The 27,874-nt window shown below is 49.7% G+C and overlaps 1 protein-coding gene and 2 long non-coding RNA genes across 6 annotated transcripts in view; 1 reads left to right on the top strand and 2 right to left on the bottom strand.

The window, feature by feature from the left end:
- Positions 1-1,589: 1,589 nt before the first annotated feature.
- On the bottom strand, positions 1,590-15,000 carry LOC140899697 (uncharacterized). Of its 3 annotated transcripts, none has more exons than XR_012155423.1 (4): positions 13,696-15,000; positions 13,037-13,185; positions 5,142-5,328; positions 1,590-4,061 (listed from the first exon to the last, which is right to left on the bottom strand). It is a non-coding gene; the product is annotated as an uncharacterized lncRNA (long non-coding RNA). The 3 variants fall into 3 exon arrangements; XR_012155424.1 differs by having other exon boundaries at positions 1,591-2,031; positions 2,121-4,061; positions 13,037-14,993; XR_012155422.1 differs by having other exon boundaries at positions 13,037-14,995.
- LOC140899687 (multidrug and toxin extrusion protein 2-like) overlaps positions 12,545-27,874 on the top strand; it is a 19,479-nt gene continuing 4,149 nt past the window's right edge. The window contains exons 1-13 of one of the 2 annotated variants that reach the window (XM_073315584.1): positions 12,545-12,736; positions 16,734-16,835; positions 17,309-17,377; positions 18,182-18,330; positions 19,424-19,466; positions 20,437-20,481; positions 21,144-21,241; positions 21,852-21,949; positions 22,402-22,515; positions 22,783-22,850; positions 23,525-23,633; positions 26,628-26,703; positions 27,133-27,202. In XM_073315584.1, the coding sequence (XP_073171685.1) occupies positions 12,605-12,736; positions 16,734-16,835; positions 17,309-17,377; positions 18,182-18,330; positions 19,424-19,466; positions 20,437-20,481; positions 21,144-21,241; positions 21,852-21,949; positions 22,402-22,515; positions 22,783-22,850; positions 23,525-23,633; positions 26,628-26,703; positions 27,133-27,202 (1,173 nt within the window). In that variant the 5' untranslated portion in view covers positions 12,545-12,604. The remainder of the gene's footprint in view (positions 12,737-16,733; positions 16,836-17,308; positions 17,378-18,181; positions 18,331-19,423; positions 19,467-20,436; positions 20,482-21,143; positions 21,242-21,851; positions 21,950-22,401; positions 22,516-22,782; positions 22,851-23,524; positions 23,634-26,627; positions 26,704-27,132; positions 27,203-27,874) is intronic. The other variant, XM_073315585.1, reaches the window with a different exon arrangement.
- The window catches only part of LOC140899698 (uncharacterized), an 18,554-nt gene continuing 7,169 nt past the window's right edge, over positions 16,490-27,874 (bottom strand). The window contains exons 2-3 of the long non-coding RNA XR_012155425.1: positions 18,156-18,740; positions 16,490-17,444 (exon numbers count right to left, since the gene is read on the bottom strand). This is a non-coding gene — a long non-coding RNA (uncharacterized lncRNA). The remainder of the gene's footprint in view (positions 17,445-18,155; positions 18,741-27,874) is intronic.

Here is a 27,874-nt window from a genome sequence, read left to right as displayed (position 1 = left end):
GCAGCTGGAGAGCAAACGCACCCCCCAGGCTCCCGCCAGCCGCAGCCCCCCCCCCCCCACCTATCCCCTGATCCTGCAGCTGGAGAGCACACGCACCAACCCCCCAGGATCCCGCCAGCCGCAGCCCCCCCCCCAGCCCACTCCATGATCCTGCTGCTGGAGTGCAAACCCACCCACCCCCTGGGATCCTGTCAGCCACCTGGCACCCCCTCCCAAACCTACTCCCTGGATCCTGCAGATGGAGAGCAAATGCACTCACACACACACACACACCCCCAGGATCCTGCCAGCCCTGTTGGAAGATGGTTACGTTTAGGACCCTGATCCTAAAGACACTTGGGCATGTGCTTAACTTCACTACAATTAGCAATCCCACTGAAACTACTCACACTAGTAAAATTAAGTACATACATATTTGTTTGCAGGATCAGGGCCCCGCCTAAGTAATTTAGATTTTTACATGTATAAATTTTAGGCAGGAAAGAGCCAAACAACTCTACAAACTCTCATGAATACACATGTAAATTACCTGCAAGTTAACTCAGCCAGGTACCCCACCCTGTATTGTTATTCCAGGGACAGTCAGCTTCAGTTTGGCCCCAAACTTAAATTGTGTGTTATCAAGCTTTCACAAGGCCTAACAGTAATAGGAAATGTTTCCATCATTTCTATATAAACTCCAATGAAAACATTTTATTTTTGAAGAAATATTTCTCTCTTGCAGTGTTTCAAAAACAAACACTGTTGTACTAAGTTTCAGAGTAACAGCCGTGTTAGTCTGTATTCGCAAAAAGAAAAGGAGTACTTGTGGCACCTTAGAGACTAGCCAATTTATTTGAGCATAAGCTTTCGTGAGCTACAGAAAGCTTATGCTCAAATAAATTGGTTAGTCTCTAAGGTGCCACAAGTACGCCTTTTCTTTTTGCGGATACAGACTAACACGGCTGTTACTGTTGTACTAAGACTCTACAAGTGAAACTAACATAAATGAATTATATTGTCCATCTGCCAGACATGCGAAATGGAAACAAAGGATAAACAATGATATCCAAACTGGGCTTGAAAAATTACTTCTCTTTTAGTAATCCAAGGCCTGATCCCTGTAGTCAGATCCCTGGATGTGCACAGAGCTCATTGCAGGACTGGTGAAAATTGATTTAAACAGGGCTATGACATATTGCACCAGGGAAGAATCTTCCCCAAAGTACTAACTAGAAATATAGGTCAAGAAATAATAACATGATTTGTCTTATTCTGCTCCCAGGGTTTCCTACTGCAAGGTGCTGAGCACTCTGGTCCCACCAGCAAAACATCTAAGCATGACAATAGATAAATTAAGTGAAATGGGATTACTCGCACAAGTACATTTAAACAATTGTGTCAGTATTTACAGGATTGGGTCCAAAATATGGCTTTTGGTGCCTAGTTTTAAGCTCCCAATCCCAAATCTGAAAATGGTGGCCTATACATATAATTTCTGTGTATTAGTATCTTTCTCTGGACACACAAGGAGATACAGAGATATACGTAGCTATGCAAACTCAGATGTAGGTGTATATTATACAGCACATCCCTTTCCATTTGTAAAAAGCACCAGAAAACAGTTTTAAATTCTGCCAGCTGCTGTAAAGGACACCCTTAATTTAATGACGCTTCATTTGTGTTTTCATCTGGATTTATAGCGTTGTTTTTTATTGTATTTAAAATTGTTGTGCAGCATCCAGAGCACCTCCGGGGATATTTTATAAATAACATTATTATTAATTATCATTACTATTCTTACAGCATTACAATCTCTCTTTTCCTCTGCCAAGACCTTCCCAGAGATCGTTCAAAGCGAGATGTGTTTTGTCTCATTTTTGAATGTCCTGCCTTATTTAGCTAGCCAGGCTCTTCAAAGCTGGGAACATGTTTTTTAATGCACAGTCCTGATTCACAGACAAATCTGCAGTCCGATATAAGTGTTGTAAGAACAATCATATTTTTTCTCTCAGTCACAGTAAATTATTCAGAAAGTGAAGTTATGATGCTCTGCAAGAAATACAGAATGAATGAACAGCTGTTTCTGCTTTTTTGCTTTAAGAATGAGAAAAGTTAATCAAAAAGATAACTCTACTCACATGAGTGAAATTATGCGAATGCATAAGGCCCTGATTCTGCAACATGAATGGACCCTGTCGCCATACATAGCTCATTGCAGGACCGGAACATATGTTACTAAATCAGCATGACAGAGAGGGAGAGAAGAAACAGGGAGCCAGCCAAATGCTTCTAATACACTTATTTCCTGTCTTTAAAGGGATGTGGCCAACCTGACATTTCCAAATTATTTTGTAAAAATTCCAGCCGACTTTAAATAGTAGGTCCTGAATTTTTCTTTAAAAAATATTTGTAAATGTTGATCTGCACTCCTCTGGATGTTCACAACAGGTCTAATCATAACAGGTCATTTCAACCCGCGGGAAATTGACTCTTTAACCGAGCGTATAAGGGAGACAACCATAAACGGACTATACAAAAAGTGCTGTCAAAAACAAAAAAAGGGAACAAACTGGAAAAAGAGAGGGAAAATTTGTTTATTCCCTAACTTCTAGTAACCTGGAGTGTTACCTGTAATTAGCGACGGTACAACAATTTCAGACACAAATGTGAATTTGTGTATAGATGGTGCTATGGCAGAAGTCATACAGTAAAAAACAAAAAAAGTTAGCAGGATAGTTAGTGAGGCTCTAGTGACATCTAGTGGCTATGAGTAGCAATGAATTTGAGTTTACAAGCCCAAGCATTAAGCCAACCTGAAATGCAATACCAATAACCATACATTTCTGAGTTGAGCTGGCAAAACTCAGTGCCTCTTTAACTCTCCCACTTATGCCTAGAGACTGCACAGGCTTCGGCTCAGGTCTGGCCATTCCATTTGTGAAAAGACGAGCTGCCTGAAAAGGGACGTTGGGGTTGTGAAGAGCTAGGACAGGAAGGAATAGCCACAGAGAAATAAGCAGAGAGGGGCAAAGGGGATCTGTTGGTGGCTGAGCAGGAGGAGAGGTCAGTAGGAAGCTAATGTTAAAAAATTAAACACAGATCTTATCAATATGTAAATATTTGTAAATGACAGTATGAGTATCTTACTATCACAGAAGGATCCAAACCAAAATCCCAGATCCAAGCAACCCCAACCCTTTGGGAGATCAGGATCTGGAGAAAGTAAAACAAAGATTTATGCCTGTCAATTTATCCAAATGAAATTGAGGGGGATCAATGGCCTCAAAAGGGGGCCAGTAAATGTTCAGGTTGTTTGTTTTGGGGGTTTTTTTTAGGTAGCAGTGTATAAATCACCATGCCATAGATTAAAAGCAGATGCATAAGAGAATTTACCATGGAACTTAAAGAAAAGAAAAACACCTTGCTGGACCTGATTTTCAAAATGGCAGAAGTCCAGGATCATGTGGAGAAAATGTGTATGCAAATACCAGCCTAATTTTCATACAAAATGCATAAATGGATATTAGAGCAAGTAGGTGTTCAATATCATGAGCAATTCACAGGGACTGCAGGTGCACGTTAGGTGAGAAACTGGCCCTAAGCTTCTGTCCTTTTGAATATCAAGCCCACTGTTCTTTTCCCTCCTTTTCCTTTAGTCTTCCTATTTCCTACTTTTCCTCCCATATCCTGCTGCATCTTGTTTTCCATGCTTTTTCTGTGTTGTTTTCCCTCAAACTATTTTTCATCCTTTGTGTCTCCATTATTAGGTCCTCTGAAACCCTTTCTTCCAGATGTCCTTATTTTGTGATTCACGTTTTTCTCCCTATCCATCTATTTTTACCTCCAGGGTACATCTTCACTGGTGACGAGAACCTTTTGGAGAATGAGCAGGTAACAATCAGAGGTTGTCTCCATCCCATGTGGGTAAGCTGGCAGGTTGCAAGTAGGTTTCGATTTTTTTCTTGCAGCTGGGCAACTGTAGTCCCTGCTCCAACTTCTATGTGATGGCTGCATCAGCATCCAGCATTTCAAAGGCAACTTGCTTGTAGTATTGCTGGAGGTGTTTTTTGCTCAAGACCCTGGGAACAGGAGGCAGCAGTGAAGCAGTTAAAAGCTAAGGTTCTGAGGAACAGCACACTCTGCGGGATGAGCCTACGGGTTTGTATACATGGGGAAATACATGGAACAGCCGTTGTGAAATAAGCTATTCTGCAGTAAAAATCATTTTGTTTTGGAATAATGTGCCCTCATTATTCCGATTAAAGTGACTTTTATTCCAGAACAGAGTGTCCACACAGGAAGCTATTCTGGAATCGCTATTGAGGAATAGATTATTCTGCCGTAACTATTCGGGTCAATTTCCCTGTATAGACAAGCCCTACATCTGTCGATTTGCTGCACCCGCTGACAGCTAACACCTCTGATCATGCGACTCTTTGTTGCTTAAATAAAAACAAATTTGATTCCAAAAGACTCTTTAGTTTTTAATTTTGTGTTATCCCCAGCTCAGAACTGCAAAAGCCCACCATAAAGGGGAGTGGATTTTCCATGGCATCTGGACATCAGACAGCAACAGGGCCTCTTCCAAAAAAGGGACACTCTTCAAACAGTTAAGCCTTTGACATAAGCCTATTGTATTCTGACACTTCTCTCATTTGGTAGCTCTTAATCTTAAGGGTTCCAGACATGGTGCATTTGTGGTTTTTATTTTTATAACTGGATCTTGGCTGCAGTTCAGAATACGGATGTGTGCGCGACTAGGGGAGAAGCCTTGAAAAGTCGTCACATACCAAGTCTGCAGACAAAGGGACAAGTTCTGCTTTCTCACAACGGTATAAATGGGAGTAACCACATTGATTTCAACGCCATTATTCTGGATTTATGACAGCATAACCAAGAACAGAACTGGGCCCCAGATGCTGAAATCAGTGCTAACAGGGCAGAGCATCTGCATGCTCCAGTTGGCTTACAGCTAGTCACACATTACCTCTTTTCAATAGGGATACATCAAAACAACAGGTTAAAAAATACTGGCCAAATTCACTGCAGTCTGCAGGTGTAAAGCTACTGAAGACAATGATGTTACACTGTGGGATAATGTGACCCACCACTTCTTTTCCCCTAACTGGTGTTGCAACAGAGATCAAATCATTACTCACCTAGCAACCTGTGGTCACAATTCAGGCCTAGCAGCATGTTTCAGCCCTCGAAGTCTCTGAGTGCAACCCCTCCAGGTGACAGGTCACAAGCTTTTACCTCTCTGGAGCGGGAGCCTGTGATTCTTCCTCCACTCCTCAGATCGGGACTCTGTTTACCAACTGGTTTCAGAGTAACAGCCGTGTTAGTCTGTATTCGCAAAAAGAAAAGGAGGAGACAGCTCACGAAAGCTTATGCTCTAATAAATTGGTTAGTCTCTAAGGTGCCACAAGTCCTCCTTTTTTTTTGTTTACCAACTGTGATTAGTGGATTCAGCTGCCCTGCAAGGATTCCTTTCAGGGCTGTGACCAGTGTGTGAATACAGGGACATCAAACAGCCTTTCCAAAATCAAAGCATTGTTTACTCTCAACTGTAGGCACAAAGCATAACAAGAGGAGGGTTTTCAACACAGTGAACAGTCTACACACATCTGTCTCACCTAACTACCTTATCCCAGGAACACATTGCGGGATTGGGGAACAGTCTGTCCCTGTGACTGTCTCCTCAGAGCTCAGAGTTTTACCCACTCCAATATTTTTGTTCCAGTATACCCACTGGGATCGCCCCCCCCCCCCCCCATGCCCAGCCAGGGGTGGAGAACTCAACATGGTCAAAGGTAAAGGGAGTGTCTTTCTATTGCCAGTGGTGTTATCTGAAATTTATGGTCTCCCTTCCTGCGCACATGCAAGACAGCTTCTGCTGGAACTAACCCTTGGTTATCAGGTAGCTAGCCAAGAACATAACAACAATCAAACTAGCAGATGGAATATTAATAGGTGGTTACAGGTAACTTCCACATCCTTGACACCAGCCAACAGTCCTGAGTATTGAGTTTCTTAAAGTGCCTGTATGCACATCAAACTGTCCTCCTCTGCCAGTCATTTTTCTGAGTGGGGAGCAGATTGAAATTTACAAAGACTCACTCCCTGGGCTCATCTTAACTTGGGGGTGATGAGGCAGACTCTCAATAAAATATGCTGGGTTTTTCCTTTCTATCAAAAGACTGGGATGACGTGTGTCTCTTCCGTCTCTTCAGTCCATTGCTCTCCCTAATAGGCTATGGCGAAGATTTTCATGCCTGGGTACTTAACAGTTAGACACCTAATTCCCTTTTTAGCCTGATTTTCAAAGGTGGTGAGCAACTATATCTGCAACTGACCTCAGAGGGAGCTCAATCAGCCTTTACTCATCTGCCTAAATATTAATTTAGGAGCCTGACATAGATCCAGGCATTTGAAAATGTTGTCCTGTCTTTGCTCCTTGTCAAGGTCATTCCCCCACCTATGCAGGGCCAGCCTTAACAGGTGACAAGCATCTGCAGCTCCCTTAAGGAAGGAAAAATTGTCACTAACTGTGTAAAGTACAGTGCTAAACACAGGCCCAAGCTTGTTTCTGTTTAAGCCAATGGCAAAGCTCCCACGGATTTAGTGGGAACAGGACTGTGCCCTATATTTTTAAACAACAGCTCATTATTCTTTCCCCCTCTTTTGGAGCCTAACAAAAGAGTTTGTGGGATTGGAAAAGAAAACCCTCTGGAGTACACCACGAAGAACCCCCATCTTTTTGTACTGTGTTTGTACAGTGCCTTGCACAATGGGGTCCTGGTCCATGACTAGGGCTTCTAGGTAATACAAATAATAAATAACCAATTTAACCACAATTTTCAAGTGCTGAGTCCCCTCCACTACCACTGAAGTCAGGGCACTCAGCGCACCCCAGAATCAGGCCCTCTCATGCCATATGTGCCTAAGGTTTCATCATGGTAGGTAAACTAATCACATGGTTATGACTAGGGCCCTGCCAAATTCACGGTCCATGATCAATTTCACAGCCATAGGATTTTAAATCTACTTAAAGCTACTTAAATCTGAAATCTCACTTCTTGTAATTGTAGGGGGTTCTGACCCAAAAAGGAGGTGGGGGGGGTTGCAAGATTATTTGGGGGAAGGAGGGGCTTGCGGTACTGCTACCCTTGCTTTTGCGCAGCTGCTGTCGGCGCTGCCGCTGTCGGCGCTGCCTTCAGAGCTGGGCAGCTGGAGAGCGGCGGCTGCTGGCTGGGGGCCCAGCTCTGAAGGCAGAGCCGCCGCCAGCAGCAGCGCAGAAGTAAGGGTGGCCTGGTCTGGTGTTGCCACCCTTCCTCTGCACTGCTGCTGGTCAGGTGCTGCCTTCAGAGTGCAGCGCAGAAGTAAGAGTAGCAATACTGCAACCCCCCTAAAATAATCTTGTGACCCCCCTGCAACTCCCTTTTGGGTCAGGGACCCCAGTTCGATGAACGCTGGTCTCCCCTGTGAAATCTGGTCATTTGTGTGCTTTTACCCTGTACTATAATTCACGAGAGGAAACCAGATTTCACAGTCGGTGACGTCTTTTTCATGGCTGTGAATTTGGTAGGGCCCCAGTTATGACTCACCATCTGCCATTGTTCAGTTTTTCTACACATCATTTTGTAACTGAGGGGAGAAGTGAAACATTAGCTAGGCTTTACATTCCAGAGCGGTGACATCGCAGAGTTAAAGTGACTGCATGAGAAGGTAGCACTTAGGAATAAAACCAAGGCTTATTTCCAAGTGTCATTTTCCATGCATTGTAAATAGATTTGGTTATAGACACTCGGTTAAAAGCACTTACGCTCGCAGGCGCTGACTCCGTGGATGCTCCGGGGCTGGAGCACCCACGGGGAAAAAATGGTGGGTGCTGCGCATCCACTGACAACCCCCCATCAGAACCTCCCCCCGCACCAGTGCTTCCTGCCTGCTGGCAGGCCCCACCAATCAACACCTCTCCCTCTCTCCCCATGCCTCCTGCCCTCCTCAATCACCTGTTTCATGGTGTGCGGGAGGCTCTGGGGGGGAGAGGGGAGGAGTGAGGATGCAGTGCTCTAGGGGGAGGCGGCGGAACGGGGTGGGAAGAGGCAAGGAGGGGGGTCGAGCGGGGTTGGAAAGAGGCAGGGCAGAGCGGGGCCTTGGGGGAAGGGGTAGAGTGGGAGCAGGGCTGGGGCAGAGCCGGGGGCCGAGCACCCACCAGCACTTTGGAAAGTCGGTGCCTATGCTTACGGTTATTAATTATTATGCATTATTTACACTAGGATCGCTCCCCGAGGTTCCATCAGGATCAGGGTACAAACACAGAATCAGACACAAGCCCTGATTTGAAATGTCATGTCTCCACTAGCCTCTTTCCCTCAAAATTTCCCACCACTTCCCTCTACACTCTCCTCTTCAATACCATGACATCTAGATCTGCTTTAAGGAAGGTTGCCAATCTTCCAGGATTGTCCTGTAGTTAGATTAATCTTTAATAAGAGATTATGTCATGAAACGAAACCTCCAGGAAAACATCCAATCAAAACTGGCAACCCTAGCTCTGAGCAGGGTTACACAATGCGCCGGTTCCAAGGGCAATGCCTTGTCTTGACTACGGCTCCTACCGTATCTGTTATTTGTGCAGCTGCACCAGTGGGATTTTTTTTAGGATGGAAAGACTGGTGTAGACAAGCTGAGGAGTTTACAGTCTCTTTAGGCCATTTGCCTAATAGATACATACAGCAGAAGGGGTATTCCCATGGCTCTGCTCTGTGTAAGGCACCTGAGGCCCCTGGCCCGTGCAGGGAAGTGATTGGTTTGTACAGAGCAATTCACATCCTTTTGCCTCCAATCTGTTACCCTGCTTCTAACCATGCCATAACCTGCCAGCCCCAGAGACTGGAATGATTAAGTCCCTTTCAGTTGTTTTCTAAGATTCCCTCTAATTTACCATGAAATCATCTATCACCCCTCCCACGTGGCTGGTCTCAGGCTGTGTTTCTTCTCCCTGGGGCTGGATTAATATCCGAGATTTCCATGCACATGTTACTTCTGGGGAGATTCTGCGGGACTGCGCGGCCCCCAGAAAACGCCCCCCCTCCCCCCGGGCCCCCAGCAGAAATCCTGTGTTTCCCTGCACAAAATGTCAAGGAAGCAAAGGGAGGCCACGTGGGGGGACGGACACCACGTGTGCCGGTTTTGGAGGGAGGCTGCCCCCCAAACAGAGGCGAGGCATGGGAGGGCACCCAGAGTTATGTGCCACCGCCCCCCATTTCTGCAAGCACAGAGCTGCCCAGCTGAAGGAGGCTGCACCTTGGGCTCCGCTGACGCTGCAGCTGAACGCAGCCTCCTGAGTCCCAGCACCCGTCGTGCTCCCCTCCTGTGGGCTGGGTAGGGTGACCAGCTGTCCCCATTTTGTAGGGACTGTCCTGATATTCAGGGCTTTGTCTTAAATAAGCACTTATTATCTCCCCAACCCTAGCCCCATTTTTAACACTTGCTGTCTGGTCACCCTAGTGCTGGGAACCTTCCTGTTTTCTGTGAAACAGTGAGTGCCCACAGTGGGGCTGGGTAAGGGGCGGCGGGGAAATGAGGGAAGGGGGGTTGAGGGAGTGCAGGGAAGAGGCAGTGGGGAAAGAAGGGGGTGGACTAGGGAAGGGAGAGGGGAAGGTGGGAGTGAGGGCAGGGGGATGGAGAAGAAAAGGGGATCGGAGAATCGCAGGGGGAAGCGGGAGCCTGGCATGCGGTGTCCCCTCGGCAGCAGCTGGGGCTCCCCCATTAAGCAGGCCCATTGAACCCTCACTCTGACAAGCCCTACTACCCCCCTACACCTGGACCCCTCCAACAAGCCCCCTCACCCAGACCCCCACTGAGCCCCAACCACCATGACCTGGACCCCCTGCAGAGTCCCATTGCCCCTCACCCGGAACCGCACAACGAGCCCCTGTGCATCTAGATCCCCCACTGAGCCGCCCGCACAGAGACAGCTCTCACCCCACAACCGGATCCTCCCCCGCCCCACTAAGTCCCTCCACACTTGGATCCTGCTGGGCTGAGCCTGCCCCACCGCACCTGGCACAGAGGGGCAGGGCCCCAGAGTGTTTATGGGGCAGGCCCAGCCCTTGCACAGTGTCAGGTGCAGCCTCACTGCTGAGTCCCTGTACTGGGGGAGGTGTGAGCTCCAGGGTGAACTCCCAAATCACTGCATCCAGTGGCCTGTGCTCCCCACTGCCATGCTGGAGCCACATTTATTGATTGACAAATAAAATTTGCAGAATTTTAAAATATGGTGTGCATAATTTTTAAATTTTTTGCAAAGACTTTTTATTTTTTTGGCACAGAATCCCCTCAAGAGTAACATGTGACCAGGGTCAGGGCTGAGTACCCCCGAGAAGAGGGTTTTTCTCAATGTGCCTGGACAGGTGGGATTCAAGACCCTTAGAAGCCCTGAGAGAGCTTAAAATGGCCTGAAAAAAGTGGGAGGGCTATCATATCCCCAGCCAAAGTAGTTTTTCATACACTTTGATACAGACAACCCACACTTTTTATACCTACATAATCGCTCTGCAACTTTTATCTCATGACTCTAGTTATACGTATTTACTGTTAGTTTTTAACAAGGCAACAGGGTCTCATACAAATGATTAAAATCATTTTTAATTTGGGGGATGGGGAGCCTGGGGGGGTGCAGTGAGATTCAGTGGGGTTGGGGGCATTGCTGGAGTTGGGGTTCAGCAACAGTCAGTGTGGATGGAGGGCATTCTCTAGAGCTGAGAGGTCTCTCTGGGGTTGGGGTGCACTGAGAGTCGGGGGGACGTGGGTCTCTCTGGGGCTGGGGTGCAGTGACATCCGGGGGTCTCTCTGGGGCTGGGCTGCAGTGACAGCCGGGGGGACGTGGGTCTCTCTGGGGCTGGGGTGCAGTGACAGCCGGGGGGACGTGGGTCTCTCTGGGGCGGGGCTGCAGTGACAGCCTGGGGCGGGGGTCTCTCTGGGGCTGGGGTGCAGTGACATCCGGGGGTCTCTCTGGGGCTGGGCTGCAGTGACAGCCGGGAGGATGGGGGGGTCTCTCTGGGGCCGGGCTGCAGTGACAGCCGGGGGTCTCTCTGGGGCTGGGCTGCAGTGACAGCCGGGAGGACGGGGGGGTCTCTCTGGGGCTGGGCTGCAGTGACAGCCGGGGGGACGGGGGTCTCTCTGGGGCTGGGGTGCAGTGACAGCCGGGGGGACGGGGGGGTCTCTCTGGGGCCGGGCTGCAGTGACAGCCGGGGGGATGGGGGGTCTCTCTGGGGCCGGGCTGCAGTGACAGCCGGGGGACGGGGGGGTCTCTCTGGGGCCGGGCTGCAGTGACAGCCGGGGGTCTCTCTGGGGCCGGGCTGCAGTGACAGCCGGGGGCGGGGGTCTCTCTGGGGCCGGGCTGCAGTGACAGCCGGGGGGACGGGGGGGTCTCTCTGGGGCCGGGCTGCAGTGACAGCCGGGGGGACGGGGGTCTCTCTGGGGCCGGGCTGCAGTGACAGCCGGGGGGACGGGGGGGTCTCTCTGGGGCCGGGCTGCAGTGACAGCCGGGGGGACGGGGGTCTCTCTGGGGCCGGGCTGCAGTGACAGCCGGGGGGACGGGGGGGTCTCTCTGGGGCCGGGCTGCAGTGACAGCCGGGGGGACGGGGGGGTCTCTCTGGGGCCGGGCTGCAGTGACAGCCGGGGGGACGGGGGGGTCTCTCTGGGGCCGGGCTGCAGTGACAGCCGGGGGGACGGGGGGGTCTCTCTGGGGCCGGGCTGCAGTGACAGCCGGGGGGACGGGGGGGTCTCTCTGGGGCTGGGCTGCAGTGACAGCCGGGGGTCTCTCTGGGGCCGGGCTGCAGTGACAGCCGGGGAGACGGGGGGGTCTCTCTGGGGCCGGGCTGCAGTGACAGCCGGGGGGACGGGGGGGTCTCTCTGGGGCCGGGCTGCAGTGACAGCCGGGGGACGGGGGGGTCTCTCTGGGGCCGGGCTGCAGTGACAGCCGGGGGACGGGGGGGTCTCTCTGGGGCCGGGCTGCAGTGACAGCCGGGGGACGGGGGGGTCTCTCTGGGGCCGGGCTGCAGTGACAGCCGGGGGTCTCTCTGGGGCCGGGCTGCAGTGACAGCCGGGGGACGGGGGGGTCTCTCTGGGGCCGGGCTGCAGCGACGGGCGGGGGGACGGGGGGGTCTCCCTGGGGCCGGGCTGCAGCGACGGGCGGGGGGACGGGGGGGTCTCCCTGGGGCCGGGCTGCAGTGACAGCCGGGGGCGGGGGTCTCGCTGGAGGGGGGCAGGGAGTCCGTGGGGCCCATTCTCGGGGCGCTGCCGGGTTCACGGAGCCCTGGCGGGCGGCGCCGCCTGCCGGAGCCGGGGAGGTACGCTGGGCCCCTGCAGGCCCGGCGCGGGAAGGACTTTCCCCCACGTGGCCAGGTCGGACCCGGCGGCTCCCCGCAGCGGAGCCTCCCCCACGTGGCCGGACCCTCCGCGGGGGGATTGCCCGGGCTGGTGGCCCCCGGTCCCGCCCCCATCCGACCTAGAGGATCCGGGGAGGGAGGTGCCGGGGGCGGGGTAGCGGCCGAGGCTCCCGGCTGCAGTTATATAAACCAGCCGGCCGAACCCCGCTGCTTCCCCGACCATGGAGGGAGTTCCCGTCCCCGCGGCCAGCCCAGCCCCGCTGCGGGGACGCTGCCTGCGGAGGCTCCGCGGCCTCCTGCCCGTGGGCGCCTGGCAGGAGTCCCAGGAGCTGGCCAAGATCGGGGGGCCGGTGGTAAGGACGGGGGCTGTCGCTGCCCTCGCCCAGGGGCTGGGCAAGGGAGATCTGCGGCTCAGAGCAGCCACAGGGGGGTGCTGGTTGGGGGGGGTGTCTGGGTGTCCCCCTAAAAGAGTGGGGGAGCTGGGGCAGGGCAGAGGTTGGTGGGGATTTCCCGTAAGGCGCGGGGGGCTAGAGTGAACCTGATGTCGGGTGGACTGAAGGGAATTGGGGTCTGGTTGAGGTATCCCTTTTTCAAGGAGTTGGGGGGACTGCAGTGGTTAAAGTCACCCCCAAACCGGGGCAGAGAAAGCTCACCCGTTTTGCTGTCTGTCGCGCCTGTCTTGGCATGCCATGGGAAAGTAGGCTCCGTCCTCTTGTGATGAGAGGCAGAAAATGCGACTCGGGAAGCAACAGCCACAGGGAATCAGTGGCTGAAAGATGATCCTGAAGTTGATATCTTCCTCCTAGAAGAAACAATGAGTGCGAAGAAATGTGCATGTCTGACGTGCCTTAAAAGGCCAGTTTTACTGGGTTGAAAGATAAAAGTATCTTCGCCCTTGAAAGGCTGTGGGTTTAATTCTTTCTGTTACATTGGTATCACTTGCTGTCTGCCAGAACTCCTGTCTAATCGCTGCTCAAATGATCTATAATTTAGTTCAATGGTCGGGGCTCCTTAGCAAACTAAGAAAAAAACAATCAATGTTTGTGTTACTGCTGTGTCCAAAGATCAGATTTGTGCCTAGTACAATTGCCTTAGGATCCATGGGCAAGGAACATCCAAGTTATTTTCTTGCCTTAAGCCAAGAATTGAGGGTTTGGTTTTCTGCAGAGCGATACAAAAGGTGCAGACCTGGTCCCGGGTCAGCAGTACTCCTTGTGGGAAAGGAAGTTTCTTGTGTTTTCATCACCAACCCTGGGGGCTAAGCGGCCTCAGTTAGCTCCTAAGAAAATTGTCCTACTTGGATCCATCTTACCTCATCACAACAGTAATGGCAAGGATGTAAATCCTCTGGTAATATCCCTTCTGTATCCTTTTCTTTGGGGTGGTCAGTCTCATGTTTCTCCTTTTCTAATAGCATCAATGACCTTTGGGTTTCTTCTGCTCTTTGCTCTGTCTCAAGGGGGTCCCTGGGTCAGTTACCTCACCTCATCTCTCGTTGACAGTTTCTTAAAAACCAAAGATAGACGAGGTCACATTCTGGCTGATGCCAAACAGGCCTTCAGGTTCCCAGGGCCTCTTCTCCTCCCTAGGGCTGCCTTTGCCTTTGGGACTGGGGCCCTGTTTTGCCATTCTTTCCCTTTGGTGCTGACCCACACTAAGCTCTCCACATAGTTTCTGCCCCAGAAGAAGTGCGTGACTATCCTCTCCTGATGTTTATCCTCTCCTGATGTTATTCTTGGGTCGACGTCAGCACTGTTGGAAGATGAGGTGTTATGAGAGGGAAGATCAGAATGTTGCCTTAAGAGAGGAGGGACAGTCTGGCACTAGACTGGAGCTTGAGAAACATGGATTGAGTTTCAGACTCTGCTGCAAATGTTTCTATGTGACCTTAGACAAGTCATTTAGCTTGGCACGCACCATCGGAAGTAGATTTTCAAGCACAGTAGGTTCTGAGGTCTTCTGAAAGCCAGCCCTTACTTTCTCTTGTGCCTCCTTTCCTATTTGTAAAATACAGATAACACTTTCTTTGTCCATTTGGTCTTATTTAGATTGGAATCTCTTTGGGGCTGGGACTGTCTCTCGCTATGTTTGGACGACACCTAGCACAATAGGATTCCCAGCCTCTCCTGAGGACTCGAGACCCTTCTGTAATGAAAGCAAAAATTTGTTTTAATTAAAGATGGGGCCTGAATCAGCCCTGTGGATCCAAACGCCCTTGAACTTTGGCGTGTGTGAAACCTAGACCTGAATCTTGTGACTTGAGGCAGGCTCTAGCATTTATCTGGCAAATGGACATGAACTGAAAATCTTCATCGAGGCACAATTATCTTATTCACTGTCTTAGACGTTTCAGACCAAGTGCTGAGGGGGGTGTGGGGGGGTCAAACAGTAGATGAATCCAACACTGCGCCTTCACAACTTCCAAACACTGGCCTTTGTTTTTGTTGTGGCATGTGCCTTGCCGACTTGTGTTCCCAGAGTTATTCTAGGCCCCCTCTGAGCACAAACACTGCAACAATTAAGTGCAGAACACAGAGGCTGTGTTAAAACCAGGCTCCACATTTAGCCAAAAGTAACAAATGTACATTTTCAAGCAAGCTCCTGCACAGCTACGCGGCTCGGGTGTTGCTGAGGACAGGGATGTGGCCCCAGGGGGATTGCTCAGAGTGGCTGGGGTGCTCTATTATTTGAACTCAGAGTCCTGCTGGAAGTCTTCCGTCATGAGGTGGGTTTCATCCTTGGGGAGCTAGCTGAGAAGTCCCCCTCCTAAACAAATGGATTATGGGAGATTCACAGAGAAACAGGCCTTGTGCTTCTGCCTAGGTACTGCCTCTCTCTGGCCTTTTAGGAGCCTGGCTCCTGCAGGCACTGTGCTGCCAAAGGCTCCCTAGGGGCTGAAGGGAGGATGGTGGCTTACAAATTGCAGAAGGGAAGACATTAAAGCTGATGGTGACAGGGTCACCAGATTTATGAACAGAGGCCCAGGAGTACAATCCTGTCATAGTCTTCCCCTTCCTCTCAGCCCTGTCTATCTGCCTGGATTCTGTACCCCACTGGGCATCCCCAGAGGGACTTCCAGTGGGCTAGGGGAGAGTGGGTGCCAATGGTGTGGCGGCAGTCCTCCATCTTTCAGCCCTATCACATGCTCTCCAGACCAAGAACTAGGGTATTGCTGCCCCCTCCAGCCGTGGGGTGGAAAATATGGTTGTTAGGTAGTACTTACTAGTCCCATGAGTAGTTGTAAGGATAGTTTAAAGACTTGGTGCAATCTTTTTGCCTGTTTTGCCCTCTCCTCTGTAGATACATTTACCTCCTGGAGCAAAAACTTATAGTGTTTAAACCCCAGAGAGGAGAGATCTGCCAGGCGATAGAGTAGGACAGTGGTTCTCAACCTTTCCAGACTACTGTACCCCTTTTAGGAGTCTGCTTTGTCTTGTGTACCCCTAAATTTCACCTCACTTAAAAACTACTTGCTTACAAAATCAGACAAATATACACAAGTGTCACCGCACACTAGTACTGAAAAATTGCTTACTTTCTCATTTTTACCATATAATTAACAAATCAATTGAAATATTAATATTTTACTTACATTTCAGTGTACAGTACATAACAGTATAAACAAGTCATTGTATGAAATTTGTTTGTACTGACTTTGCTAGTGCTTTTTGTGTAGTCTGTTGTAAAACTAGGCAAATATCTAGACGAGTTGATGTGCCCCCTGGAAGACCACTCTGTACCCCCAGGGGTACACGTACCCCTGCTCGAGAACGACTGGACTAGGACATCCACACTGCCCATTGAGGCGAGGGCAGGCAACAGCAAGCTTTAAAAACCTTGCAGCACCTGACGGGTCTTCCTTTCCGATTGATGCTTTGTCTTGCCCGACAGTGTGCCCTTTAGATCAGGAACTGTCTCTTACAATGTGTGTGCAGAGCCTAGGACAGTGGAGTTGTGATCTCCATTGGGGTTTCTAAGTGTAGTAGGAAGAGAGCCTGAGACACAAACCCTTGTGTCAGAGGCCTGGTATGAGGCCTAAAGCTTGACCACTACTTCAGTTCAGGCCTTAGGCCTCATACCAGGCCACTGACAAGGGCTTATGTCTGAGGCTGTCTTCCTACAACACTAAGTTACTGTAATATATAAACACACATGCAAACGCATCAAACTGGGTTTAAGTATCACTGTAACACACACACAATCAATCAAACTGACTTTATTCTGGGATTAATTCTAAAGTATTTTGTATGAATGCATCAGTTTACGAAATACCCTCCCCACTGTTTGTACCTAACCCCATGTCTGACTGGCTTCCTTCTCATTTTTATACTTCCTTTCTTTCCACCCCAGTTCCTAGCCCAATTGTTGGTCTTCCTGATCAGCGTGGTCAGCTCCATATTCTGTGGCCATCTGGGAAAAGCTGAGCTAGATGCTGTGACACTTGCTATATCCGTACGTATTATCCTGTTTTTCCTTAATTAAACATTTCAGTTGGGAGATGGAATGACTGATTTAAATCCCTGTGATGTAAATCACCAGCTCTAATCAGGATTTAAATCAGCAAGGAGGAAACCTCAGTTAAAATCTATTTTAATCGTGTTTTGTATTTGTACTTTTTTAGTTCATTTTTGAAAGAGAGGCTTATTCTCATTAGTTAGTTACCATTAAAACATGTTGCTTTGCAACTAAATATAGCCCTTCTACGAAATTTGGTGCTTCTCTTTGGTAACAAGAGGCTATGTTATTATCTATACACAAGTTTGGAAGCTTAAAAAAACAGGCCCTGAAACCACCACTGCACCTCCCATCCAGTAGGGGAAAAAATACAGCTGCAGATGGCTGGCTTTTTTTTCTGAGCCTGCTGGCAGCCCGAGCTTCCTCCTTCCCTGATCGGTTGCTTTGTCTCTTTGTGCTCTGATCTCCAGGTTATCAATGTTACTGGCATCTCAGTCGGCTCTGGCTTAGCATCGGCATGCGACACCCTAATGTCCCAGGTGGGGAACTGCCCTGTGGCCGGCTCGTTTACTTGTTCCGTTTGGTTGTGTCTTGCGCCTGGGGATGCTGTGGGAAGGAGGGTTGAGAACGGACAATCATCATCTCACCTTCCATTCGGCTGCTTCACAGCCCGTCTGGTCCTCAGAGCACATCTCCACCCCCTCTGTTGCTGCGGGTCCAGGGGGGCTACCCCCATCAAATATAGGGGGTTAGCAACCAATGGGGCTGAGCCAAATCCTTGGAGGTTAAGAGACTCCCATTGGCATTGGTGAATCTTGGTCTGGCCCCTATGTAATTTGTTGACAGTCTCCGCTGGGACCTGCTGACGAGACCATCTCTGACCCTGGTGACAAGGCAGGGGCCTTTTTTAGAAAGTCTTGCACTGTGGCAAGGTCAGTGAAATGACCTCCCCTGCCTCCCACTCCATTTATCTAACCCAGAGGTCCCCAATCTGTGGGGCGCCGAGGAACGTTCGTGGGAGGGCCGGGGCCGGGGCCTGGGCCAGCCCCCATGAGGGGGTAGGGAGGGAGAGCTACCCAGCCTGGCTGCCAGCCCCACGCCCTAGCTGTTGCCCCGGCTGCTTGCCCCCTTAACCCAGCAGTGGCCCTCCTACCCCAGCTGTGGCCCTTGCCCCCCTGGAGCCCTGGTCCTGGCCCCAGGGGTGAGGGGGGGCTGGAGGGGAGTGCGGACAAGGGTAAGGGGGACATGAGGTAAAAAGTTTGGGGACCACTGATCTAACCCTATTTCCTCATAAACCTCTTGCCATGGATAACTCGCCTCTTGGCAACACTTCTCTTCCCCAGACGTACGGCGGTAAGAACATGAAGCGGGTGGGGATCATCCTGCAGCGTGGGATCCTCATTCTGCTGCTTTGCTGCTTCCCCTGCTGGGCTGTCTTCATCAACACCGAGCAGATCCTGCTGCTCTTCAGACAGGACCCGGAAGTCTCCAGGTCTGGCGTGAGATCTAATCCTGTCCTGTCCCTGCCCCTCAGCAGCTCAGGCTTTGCCCCCGCCCTGACTCCCCTGTTGATCCTGATGACCACTCCAGCATAGGCGGCAGGCCCTTCCATGACTGTGGAGTCCACACCAGGACTTCAGGAGACCCTGTGTGGTGACAACAGGCCCCACAAGCCCTGTTTAGTCAGCCTGGGAGCCAAAGAACCAGGCTTGCCTCCCTTCTTAGCAGATCAGGAGAGTGGAATGAGCCACTTAGACTCCATGCCCCTCTGTCCCTTCCAGGTCACGACTGAGTCAGCTTGCTGGGATAGGACCTGCATTGATGGTGCCCTTGCTACACCTGCTCTGTGCATTGAGAAGACGGCTGTCGCCAGGGCCGTCACTCCAGCATCCTTCTCGAGCACTAGATTAAGAGAGAGACACCTGTTTAGACTCCATACAATTTTCCAAGTCACTTACCTTATAGCAGGGATCTCAAACTTTTTAATCACCACGAGGGCCACATGAGGACTAGTACATTGGCCCGAGGGCTGCATCGCTGACCTCACCCCATCCCTGCGCTGCCCTGGCCCTGCCCCCACTTCACCCCTTCCATGAGGCCCCGCCCCTGCCCCACCTCTTCCTACCCCTTCCCCAAATCCCTGCCCTGCCCCACCTCTTCTCTGCCTCCTCCCCTGAGTGCGTGGCTCTCGGCTTCTCTCCTCCCCCATCCCTCCTAGAAAGCGCTAAGCGCCACCAAACACCTGCTTGGCATCAGGAAGCGCCTGCAGGTAGGCAGAGGAACAGGGACACAGCGCTCTGGGGGGAAGGGGGAGTGGGGAGCCTGGCAGGCCACAGGCAATAACTCCAAGGGCATGGGGAGCTTGGCGGGCCGCAGGAAATAACCCTGTGGGCTGCGTGTTTGAGACCCCTGCCTTATAGTGTCTGTCCCCTACTTGTCCCTGTGCGCAAGGAGCCGCGGGCTGCTGGTGGATTACCAGGCAAAGACATCTAGTACAAAGCAGAGGGGGAATTTGGGTGCACACTTGCTTGGTTTGGTTCTTTTACTGTACTGTTAACTGGATGGAAATCATGTTGTTTTTCCAGGTTAACCCAGATTTACGTGATGATCTTTATCCCAGCCCTTCCCGTAAGTTGCGGCTAAGGTTACTGTGCACTTTACCTCTCTGGATAAAGGGATGTGCTCCCTGCACTGCAGAACATGGGAAGCCTGTGTGACTTGTGGGGTTTGACAGTGTTCCCCACTTTATCTTAATTTTTAATACAGAGGTGCAGCCCCCTGAGACTACAGGTCCCACTTCCCTCTTGTCACTCAGACTGAGCGTTGCATGCTGGAATCTGTAGTTTCTGCAGGCAGCACCTTTGCATATTAAATGATCTCCCAGGAGCATTGGGACCTGAGGTCTCCATGGGCGATAGAGGCACCTGCAATCTGCTTGATTTCACACACATTAGTAGCTGCCAGGCACATAACAAATGGTCAGAACAGGTCTGCATTGGACCAAGTGCCTTACTGGCCATCTAAGTACCACGTTCTACTAGATGTGTTCTGGGGCTTTGGAGCACAGTCTGTTCATAAGTCCATTCTCTGTCCACTTTCTCTGAGGCTCTTAGTTTCCTTTGTCCTGAAGGGCAAGGCCCAGGATACGTCTCTGCAGTTTGGAGACCGTCACGTCATCCCTGCGTGAGAGGAGCTGTTCGGCGCTCAACTGCAGAAAGGGCATTGCTCCAAACAGCAGGAGAGCAAGACACACCAGCCAGCGAGGGGGTGAAGGGAAAGCAAATGTCTGAACTTTGCTAACATTAAGGGCTCAGCAGCTGAACTAGAAGCCACTAATGAGTTAAAACAAAGCAGGGCATAGGGAGCTGCTGTAGCGTATTTGGTCATATCACAGTGCTTTGGACAGGGAGTTGGAGTGGTTGAAGAAGAGAGGAATCTTGTTGTCTGTGACCTTAATTGTAACCCACTGCTGCCCCAGGACTGACAGCGGGGTGTCTAATCCCTGGACCCCACTAAGTGGTAAGAAGCAGTTTGTGGGAAGCCCTGTATGTCCTCAAGGTGGCTCTAATGAAATGGAACCTAACTCTCTGTCTTGCAGGCAGCGTTTCTGTACCAGCTGCAGACAAGATATTTACAAAGCCAGGTAGGGCTCCTGCTAGTTGTATAACTAGTCGGGCCGTGGGACACCGATTGAAACGTGTCTCTCGGAGCATCACGAAAGCAGGGGATCACAGCCCATTCCTTTGCTGTGAGGAGCATGGCCTGGGAAATATGGCAGGGGACTTGTCTCTGATCAGTCCTCTACAGTGGTGGGAGCGCAGTTGTCTCCTGGCACTCGCTGTCCCTCTTTCAAGGTCAGAGCTGCTTTGATGATCTCCAGAGGGAGCTGTTGAGGCCCCCTTGGCTGGAGAGATGAGTCTGTCCGATACATCGCCTTTGAGGGGTGGAGAGAGAGAGAGCGGGTGATGGAAGGCCCATTCCCATCTCTATCCGCTTAAGAACTTTGTGCACTAATCATTGATTTCAGCGTTGGCCTCCCAAATGGCAGGTTCTGCTACCTTCAGGTCTCCTCTTCACCTTCACCATTGTCTTGCCTTCAGCTGGACCTGGCTGAAAACTCTGTCTGGTCAGGTGATATCAGCCTGGCTGCCTCCTGGGGCCCTGTAGGTGGCTTAATTCCCTCCCAAATGACGCTGTTACACTTAGAAATGGCTGCTGGGTCCCTAAACTGGGCCAGGAGTTGGGGGTCTGGCTGTGGCACTGGGGAAACTCTTTCCAAAGACTCTTTCTCTCTCCCGCTTCCAGGCAATCATCTTGCCTCAGGTCGTGACAGGTGTTGCAGCCAATCTCCTCAACGTGGCCATGAACGCCCTCTTCCTGTATGCACTGAAGCTGGGAGTGGTGTGAGTATGAACGGGGCCAGAGACTCCCGGTCGCTGGGTTTTTAGCAAAGATCCTGGGACATGCCCTGCCCAGGGCTGCTGTTCTCTCCTGGATGCTCCCTGACTTGGTCGTGCTGGTCTCTGTCCATGGGTGCCCCCAGCCTATAAAGAATTGAATCAGCCATGACTGCCAATGAAAACGTCTGTTTGGCATCACTATTAGTGAGGGTCGTGTGCTCCTAGCAGGCCATCATGATGCTACACTTCATCATGGGCGAGCCCGTTCAGTCTAGGGCAGTGGCACGCAAGCTTGGTGTGATGGGATTGCACGCACGAGTGCCTTGCTTAGCTGAGTTATGGCTTAACTAAGGGCTGCCACTCAGCACGCACGTGCACTGGGAAAGATGTGGCTGGGGAGAGACAGGACTGGAAGAGTGGGTGGGTTCTGCCCATCACTCCCAGTGCCTTAGCAGAGCTGTGTGTAAAAGCATCCCCTGCCTCAAGACTGATACAACGCTGCCTTATCCTGATCTTTGAATCCATGCAGAGCAAATACATAGGGGTGGGGGAGGGAATGATACCCAGTTTAATGGCGCCGTGCCCCTTGTAACCATTCAACCTCTCTCTGCAGGGGCTCTGCCTGGTCCAACACTGTGTCCCAGTACACCCAGGCTGTTCTCCTCTTCCTGTATGTGTGGTGGAAGAAAATACACGTTAAGACCTGGGGAGGTAGCGTATGTCTCCGTCCTGTTATATGTTACTGGTCTGATCTGGCAACTGTTAGAGCAGAGGGGACGGTGGCCTTGGTTCCTGATCCCTCGGAAGCCAGCCCTGTAGATTTTTGTATTCAAGGTGTGAATGTGTTAGCTGCTGCCAGAGGATTTCTCTGCATCCTCTTTATCTGAGACTCTTGCAGAGTGCTTGGAGCATGAGGGGGATTGTGGCCTCTGGCTCATGCCTAAGCATGGTCCTGAGTTCAGTCCCTCTGAGCACGTTACACCAATGTATTGGACTGCAGAAATGGCTGGACTGGGGCCCATGGAATTCTACTGTGGAGCTCATGGCTGCTCTCCTCTGTCATACTGAACGGCTGCCTGCAGAGATTACAACTCCAGTGTCCTGCGGGGACCAAGGGAGGCAGTTACTCCACCTTCGTTATCCCTCCCTGCTTGTTGTTGCAGGCTGGACCAGGGAATGTCTCCAGGAGTGGGGGTCCTTCATTCGGCTAGCTGTGCCTGGCATGGTCATGATGTGTATCGAGTGGTGGACCTTTGAGATCGGGAGCTTTCTGACAGGTGAAAGAGTCCTCTACGAATGCCAGTTCCCTTCCCCACTTTAGCAGGGGTCTCCCGTTGTTCATGCTGTTTTGGGGGACAATTCCAGGTGGCTGAGCAGACCTTCATGATTCCCCCAGACGCAACTCCAGCCTGTCATCCTCTCCTGCATGTGGTAGGCTGATCCTCCACGGCTGCTGCCGGATCACAGCCCATTAATGTTTTCCCCCCAGGAATGAGGGTCTTTTCATTCTCATTTGCAAAACAAAAGCTATGCCTCTCTTCTAGGTCTGATCAGCGTGGTGGAGCTGGGAGCACAGTCTGTAATCTATGAACTGGTCACTGCAGCGTACATGGTAAGAGCTCAAGCTTGCGAGACATGCTGTGTGTCTGGATCAAGGTGCATCAAGAACTCGAGGGTCCCAAGACTGGAATAGCAAGTGGCACTGTAAGACGGAGGAGGGTTGGCAGAGCCCTGGCAGGGAGTAGAAGACTGGCATAGCAGGGCCTGCTGCCTGTCGAGGCTCAGATGTATTGGCAAACCCAGGGCTTGTGGTGGGTGGTTACCAGGTCTGGAATGGCAGGGGCTTTTTAATGCACATCAGGACTGAGGTGCGTTGGCCGAACTGACATGGGAGGCCCTACAGGTCTGGAATAACAGTGTGTTGCCTCTGATTGGTGCATTGAAGAAGCTAGCGCGGCCCCTGCCTGTCACACTTCCCTTATATCTGGGCTATTAGTCCAACAGTCATGGATGCTAAACCCAGCAGGAAAATTCTTCAAATCAGTGAGGACTTGCTGCATTTCCAGCATGCTGCTGTACTTGCCCCAGGGCACAGAATAGCTTGGGAGGATCATAGACAGTATGAAGAGGCGACTGGGTGCAAGTTATGCTGATGTGTACCTACCCTTTCTGCAAGGGGAGAGCTAGATTGTTGCAGGCTCTGCCAGCCATTGGCACCCTGTCACGATCGTGGCCGAACAGCCCCCAACCACAAACCCCTGGTGGTATCTGTTTCCTCGTGCTTAGGTGCCACTGGGCTTCAGCGTGGCTGCCGCAGTCAGAGTTGGTAACGCCTTGGGAGCAGGCAATGCAGAGCAGGCAAAGAAGTCATGTATAACAGCACTGCTGTGCACAGGTGGGCATGTTCTCTGTCCAGTGCCTGCTGGAATGATGTTTTCCTGGTGGCTTTTAAGGGGACAGCACCAAGGGGAGAAAAATTCCTTCCCTGTTAACTACTCTGTTACAAAGGCTTAATTTCCTTTTCACCATTGGTGACTCTGTGTAATATCAGTCTGCAGCTGATTAAACTAGACTGGTCTCTGCATAGCTGCTTCCCCTGTCTGGGCCTAACCCAACAGCACAGGGCTTGTGTGGCTAGGGAAGGGCTCCAGCATAGAAGAGAACTTCTTAAATTAAGGGGGATGGGGGGAGAAAATTCTCACTATTCAAAAAAATAATTAAAGGGCAGATTTTCTAAAGGGCGGCGGATGCAAAACTGCAGCAAGAGTTTTCATTTGATGGGGATGGGAGGGAATCTGCCATTGTTCAGCTCTTTTGAAAAAGCTGACCCTAACAACATTTATCCCAATATTAGGTTTTGTACCCTGCCCCAGCCAGTTGTTTTTTAATTTTTTTTTAAATAAAGCCTAAATTACAGCCATTTGTTCTAATAGCAACAATATGCGCTAAGCACTTTAAAATCCCTGTCCCTGAGCATTTACAATCTATAGTCTCCCTTTTAAACTTGATATTACACCTGTACTGGATGTTGCTGTGACTCAAAGAAATGTAGGGCTGGAAGAGACCTCAATAGGTCATCTAGTCTACCCCATATGCAGAGGCAGAACTAAATTATCTAGACTATCCCTGACAGGTGTTTATCTAACCTGCCTTAAAAACCTCCAATGATGAAAATTCCACAACATCTCTAGGCAATTTGTTCCAGTGCTTAACTTCGCTGTCCATTAAGAAGATTTTCCTAATTCCTTAACCTCAATTTTAGGGCTGTCAATCAATCAGTTAACTCACGCGATTAACTAAAAAAAGTTAATCGCAATTAATCACACTGTTAAACAATAGAATATCAGTTGAAATGTATTAAATATTTTGGATGTTTTTCTACATTTTCATTTTTTCTTATATTCTGTGTTGTAATTGAAATCAAAGTGTATATTTTTATTACAAATATTTGTACTGTAAAAATAAACAAAAATAGTTTTTTTCAGTTCACCTCCTACAAGTACTGTAGTGCAATCTCTTTATCGTGAAAGTGTAACTTACAAATGTAGATTTTGTTTTTGTTACATAACAGCACTCAAAAACAAAATAGTGTAAAACTTTAGGACCTATAAGTCCACTCAGTCCTACTTCTTCTTCAGCAAATTGCTCAGACAAACAAGGTTGTTTACATTTATAGGAGATAATGCTGCCCTCTTCTTCTTTACTGTGTGTCACCAGAAAGTGAGAACAGGCTTTGCATGGTACTTCTGTAGCTGGGATTGCAAGGTATTTATGTGCCAGATATGCTAAACATTCGTATGCCCCTTCATGCTTCGGCCACCATTCCAGAGGACATGCTTCCATGCTGCTGATGCGCTTTTTTTTTTTTAAATGCATTAATTAAATTCGTGACTGAACTCCTTGGGGGATAATTGTGTGTCCCCTGCTCTTTTTTACCCACTTTCTGCCATATATTTCATACAGCAGTCTCAGATGATGACCCAACACATGTTCTTCATTTTAAGAACACTTTTTGCTGCAGATCTGACAAAACACAAAGAAGGTACCAATGTGAGATTTCTAAAGATAGCACTCGACCCAAGGTTTAAGAAGCTGAAGTGCCTTCCAAAATGTGATCAGAACGGGGTGTGGAGCATGCTTTCAGAAGTCTTAAAAGAGCATCACTTCGATGCAGAAACTACAGAACCCAAATCACCAAGAAAGAAAATCAGCCTTCTGCTGGCAGCATCTGATTCTGATAATGAAAATGAACATGCGTCGGTCCGCACTACTTTGGATTGTTATCGAGCAGAACCAGTCATCAGCATGGACGCATATCCCCTGGAATGGTGGTTGAAGCATGAAGGGACATATGAATCTTTAGCGCATCTGGCATGTAAATATCTTGTGATGCCGGCTACATCAGTACCATACGAACAACTGTTTTCACTTTCAGGTGACGTGAACAAGCAGCAGGCAGCATTATCTCCCGCAAATGCAAACAAACTTGTTTATCTGAGCGATTGGGTGAACAAGAAGTAGGACTGGACTTCCAGGCTCTAAAATTTACATGGTTTTATTTTTGAATGCAGCTTTTTTTTTTAACATAACTACATTTGTGAGTTTGACTTTTATGATTAAGAGATTGCACTACAGTACTTGTACTAGGTGAATGGAAAAATACTATTTCTTTTGAGTTTTTTACAGTGTTTTTACAGTGTTTACTTGTAAACAAAACAATATAACGTGAGCACTGTACACTTGATTTCAATTACAACACAGAATACAATATATTTGAAAATATAGAAAACATCCACAAATATTTATTTAAATGGTATTCTTTCTTGTTTAACAGTGCGATTAATCACAATTTTTTTAATCGCTTGACAGCCCTACTAAATTTCAGGCTGATTTTTTTTATGGGGTTTTGATGGTGGGTTGACGGTCTTAGGGGGAAAAAAGGGGGTGTCGCTCACTGTTAAAGTATAGCCTTCAAATTCCTTGGAAATGGGGACTGTCACTTTTTATTCTTTAATTTCTCCATGAAGGTGGGTCACACACTGTCCTCATTTGGATTGAACTCCTCAATAAAAAAGGCTCAGTTAAGCTCCTCTGTGGAAGGTCTGACATTATGGTTTCTGTAGCAAAATAGCATCTGATTTAATGTTCTAACCCTTGCGCCAGGACCTGTGGGGAAGGCATCCATGGGGAATTAACGCAGCAAATTCTCACGTTGCTTATTGGAATAGCGCCCAGAGTTCCCCACCAACATCAGGCCCCCACTATATTAAATCGTGAACAAACATGTAACCAACAGCCCAGAGATCTTGGTCCCAAACAGCAGCCCAGGAGAAGAGAAGAACGTGTTACCTGTCTTGATCAAATCCCCTGTTGCTTGACTGTCTTCCAGGAGTGTTTGCTATGGTGGTCAGTACCCTACTGGGATCCTTGAAGGACGTAGTGGGCTATATCTTCACCAGCGACAAGTGGGTAATCTGATTACATCAAAGACGATTATTTAACTTAAAGGGCTTTTCTGGAACTTGTTTTCCAGTTGCTGAGTATGAGGGACAGACTGAGAAGCAGCCAGTTGGGGATGGAGTGTGTTATCCTAAATCTAGCAAGCCCACCCCCGCCAGAGAATCTCCCCAGCACAGGAAGCCATTAGGTAGCATAGGTTTCAGCACAAAACACTACAGCACCACTAACTCAGCCCGATCTAAAGGCAATAGAAAGAGTACCACGGCTCGTCAATGGGCTTTGTATTAGGCTCTTGGTGACTTTGTCCGTAATCAGCAGCGAGTCGGTGGCTGAGCTAGGATGAGAAACCAGGAGTTCCTTGCTTCCAGCCCTGCGTTCAGACCATGTTGCTTATATCACACTCCAGAATGATCATTTCATCTTTCTCCCAACAGAGAGATTGTTACCTTGGTGTCAAAGGTGATGCTGATATGTGCTCCCTTCCACCTGCTTGATGCAACAGCAGTGAGTATTTTAGTGCACCAAGCTACGTACTCTTGATTGGAACTGGCTGGCATTTTCTATTGTCTTAGGTCCTTTGACGCTCACCTGCAATCTGCTAAAATTAAAGGGAAAAGATTCCAGCTGCATCTGAAAGCAGCAGCCTGTGGCATCCTGGGGCACTTTAATCCCCTTGGTGCTTGTAGCCACCACTTATCGTTACATCCAGGACGTCCCAACTCCTGTCACCTACAGGTTAAAAATCTGGAGTCAAAGTTGCCTAACTTGGATGACTCACGCTGGGTGCTTTGATTCCTATTTAGACACCTAAACACATGGCCTGATTTTGGGAGGTGCTGAGCACACGCAGGCTCCTGATAGTACCAAGGTACGGCCCTTGGTGTGGTACTTTCAGATCTTTTCGCACCCACCAGTTCCCTGCCCCATGGATACATTGGGGTGCCTACTGCTGCATGCAATATAGCTGATCCAGGACACTCACAAGGGCAGGTTTACCAGCTGCTACACCACCTGGTATCTGAGGGCAGCTTGATGTTATGTGCACTGATCCGCTGCTTTCCATACTAGCTCAGGCAGGAATCTTTATATACAATCTTCTCATTGGAGGGAAATCTGTGAAATGGGACTTCAGCCCCTCTCGGCTCTGTGGGCTAGTGCTGCAGTATTTCCTTATTA

The sequence above is a fragment of the Lepidochelys kempii genome, chromosome 17 (assembly GCF_965140265.1).
Source record: "Lepidochelys kempii isolate rLepKem1 chromosome 17, rLepKem1.hap2, whole genome shotgun sequence".
Classification (NCBI taxonomy): domain Eukaryota; kingdom Metazoa; phylum Chordata; order Testudines; family Cheloniidae; genus Lepidochelys; species Lepidochelys kempii.
This window is presented reverse-complemented; position numbering and strand designations above follow the sequence as displayed.